Below are 16,164 nucleotides of genomic sequence, written 5' to 3' on the forward strand. Positions count from 1 at the left end.
GGGAGAGGGTAACTCTGCTGGTCACAGAACACCCGAGGCTCATTCTTGGTGACTTTTCCACCTTGAAACTTCCTGGGGTTCATGTGAATGGAATTTCACCCAAGCAAAAATGTGTCCATGAAGAGAACTTGTGCAACCCTCCCCCAGGACTTATTTCTGCCTTGTGTTTTGTCCTGGAGGCCCTCCCCTGGTCGCAGTGTTTAGGGGCTATGCCCCCTGCTCCCTCTCAGTCTCCAGAAGACCCCGCTGACCCCACTCTCACCCCCAAAGCGTGGATCTGGGGCTGTAGGTGTCCATACTCAGTGGAGTGGGGATTACTGCTCATAGGGGCCATGCTCAGCGAGGGCCGTCTCACACGGTCTGGGGTGGACCACAGCACAGGAAGGTTTGCTGAGTCCCCTGGGTTGAGCTCCAGAAGTGCCTGTCTCTCTGGCAGTCTCACGTGGCCCTGCCATACCTGGGTCACCAGCCCATCCCTCAGTCTAGAGCTCTCCTCTCTGGGGTTGCCTTTTGGGGAAATCAGGTAACAGGCAACCAAACACACAGCTTTGGAGCAGAGCCGTCCAGCAGTGGCCCGCCCCCCAGCCTCCCCTCATCTGGGCTGTCACACTGGGTCTCTGTTAACCTAGGCCTAACGCTGCCCCCACTAGTTTGATGTCAGCAGCAAACCAGACAAGGGTGGACAGACAACCCTACCTCAGGCAGGAGCCACACTTCACTAGCTGTGGTCACTAAGAGTCCGTAGAAATGAGACATACTGTATTTCCAAGTAGACATTGTGTCCAACTCATCACACCAAATGGAGTTGACCAAACAGGATGTGAGATGTCCATTCTTTCCTTTTACATGAGAAATCTGTTTTATTTTTAGGAACATGCTTTTTTCTCGCTCCACGGGCGGTTTTTTCATGTTTATTCCGAGGGCCTGGGGTGGTTCCCTCCTGTGCAAGAGAAGCAGACTGGCCTTTTGACTTAAAGCCCCTTCTGCTCTGGCCAGTCCAGGCAAACACAGCAAGAAGAGCCAGGAAGGAAGGACAAGAGACCTCAGGTTCCTATCTTCCTGACACCACAGAGCAACCAGTCACTGCCTCGAGTGCCCACAGGGAGGCTGAGACGAGCAGAGAACGAGGTAAAGCACAGAGGAGGCAAGGTGCCGCCGTGGCCATCGGCGCAGAGGCCTGGGCCGGCCCAGGACAGAAAGCCAGAGGAAGCGCAGGAGGCTGCTGTCCCCCTGTCCTTCCACCTCTGATCCCTCCTGCTCCTTCTCTCCGGGCCAGAAGGGCACCCACATGTGGGATGGTCTTCCTGGGACTGCAAAGAAGGCAGGAAAAATACACAGAAGCCAGCTCTGGTGCCCAGAAAGGCAGGATGGACCAAGCGGGCGTCTGTTTCTGAGCGTCTGCTCCGGCCTGGGGGAGCGTGCACACAGGGCATACGGCCTGCGTTTGCCGGGACACCTGCTGGACGAGGGGGTTCAGAAGGGCTGACAGGCGACAGAGCAGCCAGGAAGCACAGAAGCATTCAGAGTGTGACGTCTGCAACCAAAGCAGGGGAGGATCCCTTGTAAACTTGTTAGACCTTGTGACCCCTCTGCTCCAAACCTACAGCGGCTCTCTATCACTCTCCCAGTAAAACCAGTGTCCTCAGGATGGCCTGGAAGAGCCGCCCTCCTGCTGCCCCTGCCCTTTCTTCCTCCCCTCTGGCCCCTCACTGTTCTGCGGATGCACCAGGCACGCCCGCTCAGGGCCACTGCCCGGGACGCTTGTATGGTGCTCTCTCCCTCCTCTCCCTCCAGCCTGTGTTCAGATGCTACCCACTCCCACCCCACTATTTAATCCCCCAAGCCCAGCACTCTGATCCCCCTTGCTTGAGTCTGGTTTTTCGCAGCATCTACTTGCTAGGGCGTTATACAATTCACTTAACATATTATATTTTTGTTTGCCTCTCTACACAAAAGGTAAGCTCCATGAAGGCAGAGTTTGGGACTTTTCTTTCTTTTTTTTTTTTGGTCTGTTTGAGAACTGACTTATCTGCCCCCCTTAGAACAGCCCCTGGCATGTGGCAGGTGTTCAGAAAATATTTGCCAAGTGAGCTGACCAACTGCACAGCCTTTCCACAGTCACGGAGCACAGGACCCAGGCCCACGGGGGGTCGAACTCTGCTCAGGCGTTAGATGAGAGTCTCCAGGCCCAACTGGAATCCTGAGGCCAGCGGAGACATTCATAAACGCCTGGGTCCGTAACTGCCCTTTTAAACAGTTTTTTTATTGTGATAAGAACACTTGACATGGGCTCTATCCTCTTGACAGATTTTTGATTGTTGTAACTGCCTTGTTTATACTCATGTAATTTTATGGGCCTGGTGTCCGTAGAACTGGGGGACAAAACCCCCAAAACTTGAGTTGACTTGATTGAAACAGCTCTGGGGATGTTAAGAAACCCAACCAAGTCACCGGTTATCATGTAAAAAAGGGAGAAGTGTTCTGTCACTTGACTTCTCCCAGTTTGCAGCAATCAGCCCCCTTCCCTCGCTCCTAGTGAAAGGGAGTTGGTCACTTAGCAGTCCCTGCTGTGTCCGCCTAGTCCCCCAAGAGCGGGGAGAGGGCCAGCCTGGGAGCCCTCAACGCTGGGTCTGAGGGGCAAGCCTCCTCCATGGGAACAGCCCTGAGGGCACACAGGTCCCAGCAGGCAGCGAGGGCGCCCCAGCATCAGGGCGGGGGCCCTTGGTGACATGCATCAGTGGAGGCTGAGGGCCCCTGAACACCTGGCCCAGGTGAGACAGTGGAGACAGGCAGTCGGGGAGAAAGAGGACTTGCAGGCCAGGTGAGGTCAGAGGCAGAAGAGAAAGGCCACAGCACGCGGTCAACAGATGAGCCCTGTGCCCAGGGGCCCTGGATGGCATGTTTTAGGAGACACAGGATGTGGGAGAGTCACCAGTGTCAGGGGCACAGCATCCCCCTGGACAGGGCCCCTGTCCCCACCTTCCACTCACAAGACCCCCGCCACAGGGGCCCACACGGCACGCGCACGTGCGCGTGGCCGGGAAGGCTGGTGACCTAGGAGCTGGGGGAGGACAGCGACGCATTTGCGGGATGGGGCACGTGCCGGCCTCATGGAAGCTGGTTCACAGAACCATATTGCTTTTCAAGGCCTGTGAGGAGCCTCAGGTCTCTAATCCAACTTGCTGATTTTAGAGAAGAGGCTGATGACTCAGCAGTGGAGTCAGGCGGAAAGGGGATAGAAGCCAGCCTCCCAGCTGCCACTGCAGGGTAGGGCCTCCACCCTGCTTCTGCACCCCTGGTCAGCGACAGAGATGGAGGGGCAGTGGGGGTCGCGGCCCTGCTCCTCACTCGGCCGCTTCCCCTGCTAAAAGGAAGGTGTCCTCAAAGGCCGCAGGGGTGGGTGCCGGGGGCAAAGGTCAGGGCCCCCTGGGGCCCGGTCACATGGGGGCTTCTTGGCATAACGAACCACATCAAAACGAGTCAGGGGAAAGAGATGGGGTGAGAAAAAAGGGAGAGAAAAGCAGAGACCGGGCTGAAGAAAAGATCCCGCTTAGTCTCAGAGAAGGGGCGGCAATAGGGCTTCAGGACGCCCCCTGGCCGGTCCCCACGGGACCTGCGCCAGAACCTAGCGCCCTTGCGTCTCCCCACCGACTGGGTCGCCGATGGGTGCGCGCATGCGCAGAGCTGGGGGGCGTGCGGCACGCGGGGCGTTGAGCGGGGCCTCGGCTCCTCCCGTCCTGCCCGGGCCCCGGGCGCCCCCCACCACCTCTGCGTTCACCACCGCCCGTCCAGAGAGAGACTGACCTCCGGTCACCGGGAGAGAAGGTTCCAGGGAGGGTCAGGAGGCGGCGGCTCGGCCCCTTCGTCCAGGAGACACTCACCATTCATCTGGGAAGGGGATGACGAGTAGTCCCGGTCCGTGGGCCGGCGGTCGGGCTTCAGGTTGCGGCCCTGCCTGCCCGAGCCCTCCAGCATGTTCACGATCTCGCCGCGGTCGATGTGCCGCAGGGCCGCGTACAGGTTCTCCACTGCGGGCAGAGGGGAGGAAGGAGGGCGCTGGGGGGACCGCTACCCATCGCAGGGCGTGAGGGACGCCCGGCTCTGAACTCTGGTGGGGTGGGGGGAAGACTGCGAGGAGGGGGATTGCAGGCCCCCGCTTTTGTCGAAGTCAAAGCAAACTACCTCTTTGGAGAAGACGGCAGATCTGGGGACACTGCGGTTCCCGTCCGGCCCACGCAATAAAGCCAAAGTCGCGGTAAAGCGAGAACACGAATGTTGTTGTTTTCCCAGTGCATATAAAAGTTATGTTTACACTACACTCTAGTCTATTAAGTGTGCAGTAGCATTCTGTCTAGAAAGACAAGGCATCTACCATACCTTTAAAATATTTTATGGCTAAAAAACGCTGTCCTCTGAGCCTTCAGTGAGTCTTAATAGTCACATAAGGATCACTGACGACAGATCAGCGTAACAAACGCAACCATAATGAGAAGTTTTGAAATATTGAGAGAATTACCCAAATGTGACAGACACGAAGTGAGCAAATGCTGTTGGAACAGACCTGCTGAATTTGATTGGGAAAAAAACACAGTATCTGCGAAGCGCCGTAAAGTGAGGTAGACCTGTGTTTTGTTATCCTTTAACAGATCTTTTCCAGACCCTAACAGCGGCGAATTTCAAGGCATGGGAAGTGTTTTTTTGTAATCTAAGAGGAATACTACAAGAAGATGAGTGAGAATGATCGGATTCTGTCTTCTGGAAATCCTTGGTCCTTGCCAGTTGATTTGCCATGCAAACGTAAACACTCAATTTCCTCTTAGAGCTTTGTATTCGGGAATGGGGTGGAGGAGGGGCTGAAAAGAGGGAGACAAATCTTCCCTCCCCCGTTGGAGACAATCCTGGAAGAAGAACTCCATCCGAGGGGGGACTCCTCACTGGGCTCTGTCCCGAGGGGACAATCCTCATTTGTTTGAGAAATTCAACTGGAAGGCACACACCCTACACAGATGCTGTCTGTCTTCTAGGGGTCCTGGTGCGCTGTGAACTCATTCTGAGGATGGGAAGAGATCACAGCCAAGATTCTCCAAAATCCCCTCCCGGCAGCCTTGCCCAGAAGACCAGGGATCCTGAGAGGTGCATGTGTGCGTGACTGTGCGTGTATGTATGTGTGAGACAGAGTGTGCAGAAGAGATTGGTTCCAAAGGCCAACACCACCCAGGGAATTTGGAGGGAGAACTACTTGGTGAGAAGAGGTCCTGGCACAGGCTTTGGGGAGAGAAGGCTCCCCAGCCCATCGGTACTGACTCTTTGCATCTTGGCCTTCACGGATGACCCAGAGGTTCAACAAGGCCACGCTCTGCTCCAGCAAGGAGTTGGGGTTCTCCACGCGGATCCTGTTGATGTCATCCACGCTGAACTGCAGCTCGCGGGCCAGCTCTGCGCACAAAGAACCAAGACCGGGTGTGAGCCCAGCCAGAGCCCAGCCCCGGCCCCCGAGCCCGCGCGTGGAGTGGGGCGCCCGGCAGGGACCAGGAGATACAGAGCAGTCTCCCTCTGGATTCGGTATTCCTTCTTCCCAAGGAATACCTAGTGAAATGCTGACACTTATACTGTTGTATCCCCCGGGAACGAGCCAGGAGGAGGCATGTGCCCAGGAGAGTAAATAGGTATTGAATGAATGAGACTGAGCCACTTATCCAAGGTCACAGGACAGGCTGGGGCCACAGCGGGAGAGGGACGGACCCACTGACTCCCTCGGTGCTGTGGTCTGTGCTGCGTGCCACTGCCTTTCCCGGGAGAAGCAGTTATAATGGAAATGCATTACTGTGTTTACGTTTCTTCCCGGAAAGGCGTTATTCACATTTAGAATGAAAATACAATTTCCCATCTAAATGCAAGGCAATAACACAGAATGCTAGCTCTTCCCCTCCCGTGATTTTTATTGTTATTTCCCGCAGGTGCTTTAGATGAGAGAACAGCATCGGAGTCTCATTTCAAGGATGAGGAAGACCGGAGGGGAAAGTGATCGTGAGAATCAGCATATGCATGTACCCCCTCCACACACCCCCACACACACACATACACACACACACACCACACACACACACACCACACACACACTCACACACACCACACACACACACCACACATACACACACTCACACACACCACACACACACCACACATACACTCACACACACCACATGCATCACATACGCACACCCACACACAACACACAAGCCACACACACATACACACCACACAGACCACATCTCTCACACACACCACATACAAGCCACACACACAAACACACACAGAACCAAGAAGCAGCAGCAGATGTGCTCTTCGGGCTTAAAGGAGGAGCAGTCTCAACTTCTATTGTGAGCTCCGCCACGCCGCCTTCCAGGAAGTTACTGCTAAGGTTTCCGAGCTTGTCTGAAGCCCTCTCTGCAGGTGGCTGAGTGAAGGGGGCCTGTGCATCCAAAATCTCACAGGACAGTGGGGATTAAGTCACAGGGCCTGCGACTGAGTAGAACGCAGCCTGAGCTGTCACTGCCTCAGTTGCGTCAGGTCTCCCCTCACGGTGGACGGGACTCGTGTATGACTTCAGCCACGGCCAGAGATGACAAATGAAAAACGTCCAGACTCGATCTTCTTCCCTCCCTTCCCTCCGCAACGCCAGCCTGTGGGGCCGGCGGCGTGTGCGGGGCCGGGGCGGTGGCAGGCAGGCGGGACGCGCGTGTACGGGGCCGGGGCGGTGGCAGGCAGGCGGGACGCGCGTGTGCGGGGCCGGGGCGGTGGCAGGCAGGCGGGACGCGCGCGTGCGGGGCCGGGGCGGTGGGCAGGCAGGCGGGACGCGCGCGTGCGGGGCCGGGGCGGTGGCAGGCAGGCGGGACGCGCGCGTGCGGGGCCGGGGCGGTGGCAGGCAGGCGGGACGCGCGTTTTTTGTTTGCTTGTGTGTGTTCTCGGTTTGCTGGCTTTGCAGGGCTCTGTCACTAACTCACTGCACAACTGAAGTCCCCCCAGTTAGCTAGGTCTCAGCCTCCCCATCTGTAAAATGGGCAGCCTGGATCCATGCTAAGGTCTCCTGTAACGTCTGCAGTTGAGTTTCTAAAAAGGAAAACCAGAGAGAAGTGGGGGAGGGAGGGAGCCCCCCTCTATTGGTAAACCATGGCGACAATCCCAGATCAGGGGCACACCGGTGGAGGGAAGAGGTTTAGAAACGCCTTCATCAGCTGCCCTTTAGCGGAGAGGAGGTGGAGAGGTAGGTGTAGACAGGCAAAGTGCTCTTCTGCCCCAGTTGCCCCACTCACCGGCCCAGCTGAGGCCCAGGTGCTCTGATATAATAGCCATCTTCATGTCAGCCCGGTCTGCGCCGCTGAGGACACCTGGGGGGAAGCATCGCGTTCCATTTTAGTAGCCTTGGTGGGACACAGAGCCGACAGGCGTGGGCGAGGGACCTCAGAGGGTGCTCAGGGCCCGCTCCGTGTCCACCTGATTGCTGGCTGGGCCTGCGAGGGTCAGTGGAGACCCCAGCCAAGGGCTGAACCAATGGTGTCAGCTCGGAGCTCCCGTCGGGGTGAGGGGACGCTGCCTCCCTCACCACCCCCGGGAAGGGAGTGAGTACAGAGAGGTTGGTACCCAATGTGGACTCGCTGAGGATGCTGTATCTCAGGGCCAGTGGCGTCAGGGTCCTCCTCCGGTCATCGGCTCCACTGCCCTGCCAGAGAGAGACCAGGAAAGGGCGCTGTGGGTGCAGGCGGGGAGGACACCTGGCCTGGCAGGCGACGGGCAGCTGCACTGCCTGGAGCCTCGACACACAGGGTAGAAGTGTGGGCAGAGGGGGGGCGAGAGGAAGTCTTAACGTACTCTATTATTATTATCATTAAGGATAAGCTCACACGGCCCTCATCATGTGCCAGGCCCTGCTTGATGGACACAACCCCCTATGAGGTAGGTACCATCATTCCTCCCATCTCACCAGGGAGGAGGAAACTGAGACCCAGAGGGCAGACTAACCCGCCCAAGGTAACTCAGCCAGTAAGTGGGTGGAGCGGGAGTTTGAATTTTTAAAAAAGTTTTTCTTTTTGGATTCCTTTCTGCTCAAAAGACCGGTTTTTGATGCCCAAGCCTTCGCACGCTGTGGCAAAGCACCAGGATGCTTGTTCAAGGCTGTGGGAAACCCGCCTGTGAAAGGGAAGTCGGTTCTCCCTAGCCCTCAGACAGAAAGGAGAAAACGAGCCTCAGATATCTGGATGTGACCTTGTTTGTCTAGTTCGGCATGAAAGGCTGATGATGAAAATGACAGGACGACACCAGCAAAAGAGTGCAGTGCAGCGGAGACTCAGCTGCTCCCAGGCACCAGTGATGCTTGGTGCTCACACCCGTGCTGAGCTCAGAGCCCTGGGCGAGCGCAGGGCTGAGACACCAGGCTTCCCTTCTCTGAGGGCCTGGGCAAGACAAGTAAGTAGAGGAAAAAGAGGCTCCAAAAAAGCCCTGACGTGGCTGGGACACCTTGAGCCACCGGCCACCCGGCTGTCAGGCCTTGCCTTCCTGGAAGGGGCGTCCTGGGGAGCTCGGGGCCTCAGTGTGAACACGCGCGTCGCCCTCACACCCTGATGTTTGTTCCCGAGCTTTGCGGGAAGGGCTGGGCCACAGCCCGTGTGGGGGGAGAGCCCAGGGCCTTTCTCCACCTGTTCGGCTGAGAGTCCCGGCAGGGCGCTCACCTTGGTGCAGGGTGGCATGGTGACGTTTAGGTGGCAGAGGATGTGCTGCGTGTCCTCGTACTTCATCGCCTTGCGCAGGAATGACAAGGACCCTGCTGGATCTCGACTGCTGTCCCTCACCTAGACTCGGTCACACAAAAGGGAGAGTCAGGGGCCACCCCACTGGCCACCAGCCCAGCTGGCTCAGAGCTCTCCGCCTCCCGGACTTCTAGACCCGGGCGAGGGGTGGGCGAGAGGAGGCCGCACCTTGACAGGAATGGCCAACCGGCTCTCCCGGAAAGACTGGAAGAGGAAACTCCGCTGCTGCGCGGCCTTCTTGATGGGCACCAGGTTCCCGGAGAGCTCTGCGAAGAGGGGCATTCCTTCCAAAACCTGCAGGAAAGGGAAAGCAAACGCAGCTGGTCAGGAGCAATGCCCAGATGCCCGGGCCCGCCTGTCAGCTCCCGTCTCTGCCTCCCCACGACCCCCCAGGGGCCGTGCTCTGGGAGGCCCCACTGGCTGTTCCGGAAAGGTTATGGTGGATGCTTCCTTCCTTCAGAGGAGTTTATAATGAGCAGGACTCTTCATGTGTCCCTGCATGGTTGATCTGCGTTGCTGTCAGAATACTCTAGAATTCCACTAGGAAATCACAATATGGCTTCCGAAAAGCATTGATCTCTTTTAACACCATCCAACCATGTTTACTTTATACGAGTGCCAGGAGAACCACGTTGTGGTGTAATCTCACCCATGATATAATGGTCCCTACTGTGTATATAATGCTTTCAACTGAGACGTTATCGTGAACCCATTTGACAGTGGAGGAAACCGAGGCCCAAGGAGACTGGTTAGTGCCCAAAACAGCATTAGAGGCAGGTCCCAGCCCTGTGGTCCTTCTTCCGGGCCCTCCGAGCCCCCAGAAGGCTCAGCACAGCCTCTGAGGCCAGATCTTCAGAAAGGTCCTGCTTTGTCACACATCTTAACCTGAGTGAGGACCCTGGGATGGGTAACAGGTTCAAACCTAGTCCCCGTTTTTTACTGCTCCCCCATCTGCCCAGCCCCTCCCCTGCTTCCTCATCTGGGTGCTGCAAAACCCCTGGCGTGGCCGGGAAAGTGGGCTCTGCGGTCAGACTCCTGGGACAAATCCTTTCTCTGCCATTTACTCAGCTGTGTGACCTTGGGCAAGTTGCTTAACCTCCCTCAGTCTCGGTTTCCTCATCTGTAAACGGGGGATAACGAAAGGACACACAGTTATGAGAATCGGGGAGATGACGCCACTCAAGCACTTTTTGCTTTTGGGCCACACGGTGCGGCGTGTGGGATCTTAGTTCCCTGACCAGGGATTGAACCCGTGCCCCCTGCAGTGGAAGTGCGGAGTCTTAACCAGGGGATGGCCAGGGAAGTCCCACTCAAGCACTTTTAAAAGTACCTGGGGTGTAAGAACTTTAATAAATGTCAGCTTCTAGCACCACAAATCACTGGGCTGACAGCCTGCTCTCTCCTTGACCCACACGGTGTCCCTCGGCTCTAGGGAAGCTTCTCATTGATGCTTCTTAAAGAGACATGGCCCAGGAGCCCCTCTGCAGAGGCCGCCCTCCTGACAGCCCTGGGTCCCAAAGGCGCCGGCTGCCCGCGAGGCGGGAGCCCAGGGGGCCCAGGCCCCTACCTCTGTGTCCCTGCTCCGGGCCACGAGGCGGGAGCCCAGGGGGGCCAGGCCCCTACCTCTGTGTCCCTGCTCCGGGCCACGAGGCGGGAGACCAGGGGGGCCAGGCCCTACCTCTGTGTCCCTGCTCCGGGCCACAACGTGGGAGCCCAGGCCCTACCTCTGTGTCCCTGCTCCAGGCCACGAGACGGGAGCCCAGGGGGGCCAGGCCCTACCTCTGTGTCCCTGCTCTGGGCCACGAGACAGGAGCCCAGGGGGGCTAGGCCCCTACCTCTGTGTCCCTGCTCTGGGCCACGAGGCGGGAGCCCATGGGGGCCAGGCCCCTACCTCTGTGTCCCTGCTCCGGGCCACAAGGCGGGAGCCCAGGGGGGCCAGGCCCTACCTCTGTGTCCCTGCTCTGGGCCACAAGGTGGGAGCCCAGGGGGGCCAGGCCCTACCTCTATGTCCCTGCTCCGGGCCACGAGGCGGGAGCCCAGGGGGGCCAGGCCCTACCTCTGTGTCCCTGCTCCGGGCCATGAGGCGGGAGCCCAGGGGGGCCAGGCCCTACCTCTATGTCCCTGCTCCGGGCCACCTCCACGAAGTTCTCGTGCTGCTCCAGCGTCTTGTCCACCCTGTCATCCGTCGTCATGCAGTAGCAGCGCAGTCGCCCTTCTCGGGGGTCGTTCATCTTGGCGAAAATGACAAACTTGGCCATGTAGGGCACCGCGGTGAGCTCCTTGTACAGCAGGGTGGCGAAGTTCACAGCTTCAGCCGTCCGAGGGCAGTCCGACAGCCAGAACCTGAAAAGAGGGCAGCCGTGAGCCTGTCCCTAAGTGCCTGAGGGGGAGCGTCTCCCCCATCCAATGGCCTGTAAGCCGGGCGGTGGCCTCTCTGACAGCCCCGGTGGTGGGGTGGGCAGGTGACGGCCTAAGCATGGCCACCCATGGGGACAGCGCTGCCCCCTCACGCAGGGCCCGGGGACCCATGGCGCCGGGCAGGCGGGGTGTCACCTGGCAGAGACGTTGGTGGTGAAGGTGGCGCACTCGTTGGCGTACATGAGCTTGGTGGTCCCCGTGATGTCTTCCCACTGGGCCTGGTCTGTCCCTCCTGTGACAGCAGTAGAAAGGGCTTGGGGGACCGTCTCCAGAAGCCAACGCGGGACGTGCACACCCGGCCGTGGCCCCGAGAGCACACCTACCCCTCCGGCCCTCCCCTCGCAGCAGCCCTCCTCCGGGGTCAGAGGGCTCTTCGGGGACAAGGCAGCTCTACGCGGACGCAGCTGCTCGTCCCTCGAGGAGCCCATCACTCCCTAGCTCTGTGTCCTCCCGTCTCCCAGGCGTCGTGGAAGGAGCTGCTGCCCAGAAGGTGGGCGGGGCGGGGGCACCGCTCACCAATGACGCTGCAGAGCAGCCGCAGGCTGGTGGTGTCTCCCTCCCCGCTGTCCCGGGGGTTGTCCGTCCAGGAGGGCGGCAGTGGGACGCGAAGCCCGATGGGGCGGTGGAACTTGCGGCGCCTCGGCTCCACGGTGACAATGGGGCTGAACGTGGCCTGGTTGCCCAGGAGTTTGGTGACCAGCTCATCGGGTACGGGCTGGGCCTGTGAAGTGCCGAGGGGCACACTCAGCCCCGGAGCAGCAGGGGGCTCATGGACGGAGGAAGAGAGCGGCTGTCCAGGCAGGTGCCAAGGCTCCCGGGGCGGGTCCCGCTCCTGCTGACGGCCAGCCGGCTCTCCTCTCTGAGCCCCCGTCCCCATTTCCTCGCTGCTCCCCACTCCTGGGGGCCTTGCTCTGCTTCAGGCACCTCTCCAGGAAGCCAAGTGGCTTCCCCTCACGCTAAGCCTGTGGTTTAACACGTTATCTGGGGTTTCCTGCAAGTTACCAGGGTGTCTGCCCTATCTCACCCACCCAACTTTCTTCTGAGCTTCAAGGTCAGGGCTCTAATGGGACTTTTCAGGCCCTAGACCAACGGGTGGAGCTGTCCTGGGGAGGAGGGTCATCTCTGAGCGCCCTGACGACTTCCATCCCTGAACCCAGTCCAGGTGATGGGGCCCCAGCAGGTAAGGAGAGGCTGTGTCACCTGCAGGGCCAGCTTCACTTTCTTGGTGACAGCATTTTCTGGGAAGGTGGCCTGCACCAGGGGGACGAGCGTGCTTTTCAGGGAGCCCCCGTCGGGGCCGATGGTGTCGTAGTCCTGGTAGAGCCTTGACATAATCACGAAGTACAAGGGGAAGTCGGTGGCAACGATGCGGCAGACCCTCTTCTTCTCCAGCTCCTCCAGGCTCCCCAGCTCTGCAACCACAGGCCCGTGCCCGCCCGTCACCATGGTGGCTTCCCAGGGCCCCTGACCCCCACTCTGGCGCCCCCTCCCCAGGCCCCGGCAGGGGCAGGAGGCTGGGCCACCTGGAAGGAGAAAGGTCCTGGCCCAGGGGGTCCTGCACAGGACACCAGGCTGCAGGGGCCCGGGCGCCGGAGCTGGGCCACGTCTAGCCTCTCAGGGGGTCCCACACTCCGGGAGACCCCAACAGCCCACCCCAAAGTGCAACCCCAAACCCCGTCCTCCAGGAGGAGGGCCGTGCTCCGGATCCCGGGCTCGCGCACCTTCGTCCATCCCGTTGAGGATCTGATCCAGGTAGCTTTCTCCGTAGCGGTTCTTGTGTTCCTTCCACACGGAGCCGTTTTCACTCCGCAGCACCACGAGCTCGCGGTCCCCACGGCCTTGGGAGGCGAAGTGGGGGACCTCCACGATGACAGGGCTGGGGGGACAGGGGACAGTGGAGAGGGGCCCGGACGCAGGTGTGCGTGCCGTGTGGGCGGCAGCCATGGGCTCAGTAGGGAAGAGTAGCCGGGTCCTGCCTGGAAAGAGGCTGTCCCGTCTGCAGCCTGGTCCTCACAGTCGGGCAGACCCGCCTCAGGTCCCAGAGAACCCCCACCCCCGGACCCTCTAGCTACCCACCAGGCCCCAACCTCAGTTCACAGGGGGCTCTCCTGCCATGGCCACACGGCCGAGGCTCAGCAGAATAAAGCTGCCCCTGGACCTGACCCCGAGGGCCCGCCTGACGTCCTAGACGGGGGACCCAACCCCTCTGAGCCTCAGCTTCCTCCTGTGTCAGTGTGTGAAAGGACATTTCCTTGGGAGGATGGCTTTGAGGACCACATGTGAAGGGGAGTCAACGTGAAAGCGTTTCACAGCTGCTTTACAATCGGTGGTTGAAAGCTTGGCAGCGGGGACAGGCCGTGGATGGAGACGGGAGGGCAGGGCCTCCTGGGCAAGACCCGTTCCAACACAGAGCCCGTGGTGCCTGAGGGATGCAGAGCTCCAAGGAGAAGCCCTTCTGCTGCGGGAAAGGTGAGGAGGGAGCCTCTGAAACCATCAGTCCTGTCCTTGGGGGCCATGCTGCAGGGCCCCCTTCTAGGAAGACCGTTTCAGAGCTTAAATAATCAAACCCTGGGGGCCCCGAAAGTGGCCATCTTCATCCCCCCTCTAGTGTCACACAGGCGCTGAGGGCGTTAAGCTCCCCCTGGGGAACAGACTCCTATGTGTACCTAGAACAGGCCGTGGAAGGAACACAGGGACCCCTGGTTCTGACCCGTCGGGACACAGAGAGCACGGGTGCGGGCTGCAGGCTCGCCTCCCCTCTGCCCGGGCTGGGCTGGGGCTGCGTGGTCGCAGCGCAGCAGGGACAGGTCGGGGGCATGGGAGTGACCTCTCACCTCAGGAACTGGACTCCCGTGGGGCCCAGGGCGATGACCCTGCTGGCCAGGCCCTCCTCCTCGGCCAGCGGGGGCGGCGTGGGCAGCTTCTGGGGCTTCACCAGGCGGCAGGTGATGCGAGTGGGTGCTGCGCACGTCCGGGGCGGGACCACCACCCTCAGGCCGTTGTGCCTGCTGCCCCGCATGGAGCCCCCGCGGGCATCCACCATGAAGCTCACCAGGAACCTAGGGCACAGCGGGTCCGTGTTGGCTTCTCCTGGGGGGGCGAGCAGGGCCAGAGCTGCCAGCCCCTCCCAGGCCACTCACCCGGTGTGCACAGGGCTGGCCACCGGGCTGATGTTGTCTGAGGTCTCTGTGGCCGGGCTGCTGGGGATCAGCGAGTCTTCATCATACTCCTTAGACGCCTGCAGAGGGGACAATAGGCCAGCTGTCCTATCACCCCCGGGCCACGGCTGATGGTCTCGGCCAAGGTCGGGGAGGCTCAGCCGTGAACCAAGGGGCCCAGTGTAGGAGGCGCTCCCCACTCCCTACCGACCCGTTGGGACAGAGCTCACCCGGAGTCTAAAAGGAAGCACGGGCTTCCTCGTACCGACACGGACGGCCTCTCCTTGGCTCGGGACCCTGGGCCAGAGCTTTGGACGATGGAGCGAGTCCTCCGTCCCATCTGGCCTCGGTCTCAGCTCCTACACCACGTGCGCTCCTGACCTGCCCGCGTCCTCCAGTTCATCCCCACCGCTCCGCCCCTGACGCGAACCCTCCGCTCTACGCAGCTCGGTTTCACACTAGAGCTGGCGTTGCTTCCCCACACTGTCGCCTACGAGCTGTTCGGCTCTGGGCAAGCCACGTGTCCTGGGGCATTGAGGGGCACGAGGGAAACAGACCCTCGTCCCGGGGGCTTCCCTATTCCTCATCTGCAAACGGGACAGCCCCTTCCTCGCAGTGACGTTGTGCCTTGGGGACCACAGGGCTGCCCCGCCCCAGGCCTTGTACGTAGCGAGGACTCACGAAGCCAGCAGGTCCCCTCCAGGTTTCTTCTCAACTCTGCCCTCGCTCTCGCTTCCCCGTCGGTCCAGACACCCACGTCCCTCTCCTTCGCTGGACGCCCCTGTTCATTTTTCGCCTCTCGCCTCCTGTGCGAAGCCTTCCCCTTGACTCTGATCTGGAAGGGCTCCCGCCACACAGCTGGGCCCTGCGGTAGTCACCCTCCCTGCACTCTGAGCCCCTCCCCAGCTGGACTGTCTCCTCCCACATCCTCCCACCCCAGACGGGGCACAGCGGGACGCCAGGAGACTCGGGTTCATGCCTCGGGTTCATGACTTAGGCAAGGACTCAGGGCACGGTTGGCCAGGGAACAGCAAGACCCGGGTCCGCTCGGACCTTCTCACTGTCGTCTTCGGCGGCCCCCGGGGAACGTGCCACAGCAGCCCCAGGGCCACGTTTGACCGGGTCTCCCAAATGCCACCCGGGGCGTGACACCAACGTCACACCACTATGATGTGCCCGAGGGTGGAACGGCGGATTGGACGGCGTCGCAGCCGCCTCCCTCTGGCTCCACTTTCGGGTCGAGGGGACGCGCGTGCCTTCAGTGGCAGGGGAAGAGACCAGCCTCAGCTGGAAAACGGACAAGCCCGGCTCGGTGATCGGGCCTCAGGGTGGCCAGTCCCAACCTTCAAATACCACACTGCTTTCTTTTTACCCTAGAAAACCCCTTTGCCCAGGTGACAAAGTGCCAAATGGCCTAAAATTACACCAAGAGGAATTACATTGTTTTAAACCATCCCACCGATCTTGGAGACAAATTCAGGTGGCATCCAGGGAAGCCACAAAATAGGGTATTGTCATGAGTAACAGCCCACGCCGGGAACAGCTCTCCTTGACGTCCTCTTTCCATCTGTATTGGTATTTTAAGCTCCCGGTAATCCCTTGAGGAAGGTGAGGCAGAAACTGTCCCCTTTTTTTATGGACGTGAAAGAAAAAAAAGCTCAGAGTTCCAGAGCCGCCCGCAGCTTCACAGAATGTAGATGCAGCCTCAGGCTCCCCCTCTGGCGCCGGGACCCTTGGCCCCAACAGGTGCACAAGGCGTGTGCTCAGGGGCTGTGGCCCCGAGA

General features: G+C 59.9%; 1 protein-coding gene across 2 annotated transcripts in view; it reads right to left on the bottom strand.

The window, feature by feature from the left end:
• ANK1 (ankyrin 1) overlaps window positions 1-16,164 on the bottom strand; it is a gene marked incomplete at both ends in the record, with an annotated part of 211,426 nt that overhangs the window by 24,878 nt on the left and 170,384 nt on the right. For both annotated transcript variants that reach the window (XM_082863943.1, XM_082863942.1), the window contains 13 exons: window positions 3,882-4,028; window positions 5,305-5,436; window positions 7,314-7,388; window positions 7,642-7,720; window positions 8,727-8,846; window positions 8,973-9,098; window positions 10,916-11,147; window positions 11,358-11,454; window positions 11,739-11,943; window positions 12,423-12,634; window positions 12,944-13,098; window positions 14,057-14,281; window positions 14,363-14,460. In XM_082863943.1, coding sequence (XP_082720069.1) covers window positions 3,882-4,028; window positions 5,305-5,436; window positions 7,314-7,388; window positions 7,642-7,720; window positions 8,727-8,846; window positions 8,973-9,098; window positions 10,916-11,147; window positions 11,358-11,454; window positions 11,739-11,943; window positions 12,423-12,634; window positions 12,944-13,098; window positions 14,057-14,281; window positions 14,363-14,460 — 1,903 coding nt within the window. The remainder of the gene's footprint in view (window positions 1-3,881; window positions 4,029-5,304; window positions 5,437-7,313; window positions 7,389-7,641; window positions 7,721-8,726; window positions 8,847-8,972; window positions 9,099-10,915; window positions 11,148-11,357; window positions 11,455-11,738; window positions 11,944-12,422; window positions 12,635-12,943; window positions 13,099-14,056; window positions 14,282-14,362; window positions 14,461-16,164) is intronic.

This window comes from Leucopleurus acutus (assembly GCF_964270905.1).
Source record: "Leucopleurus acutus genome assembly, chromosome: 21".
NCBI lineage: Eukaryota > Metazoa > Chordata > Mammalia > Artiodactyla > Delphinidae > Leucopleurus > Leucopleurus acutus.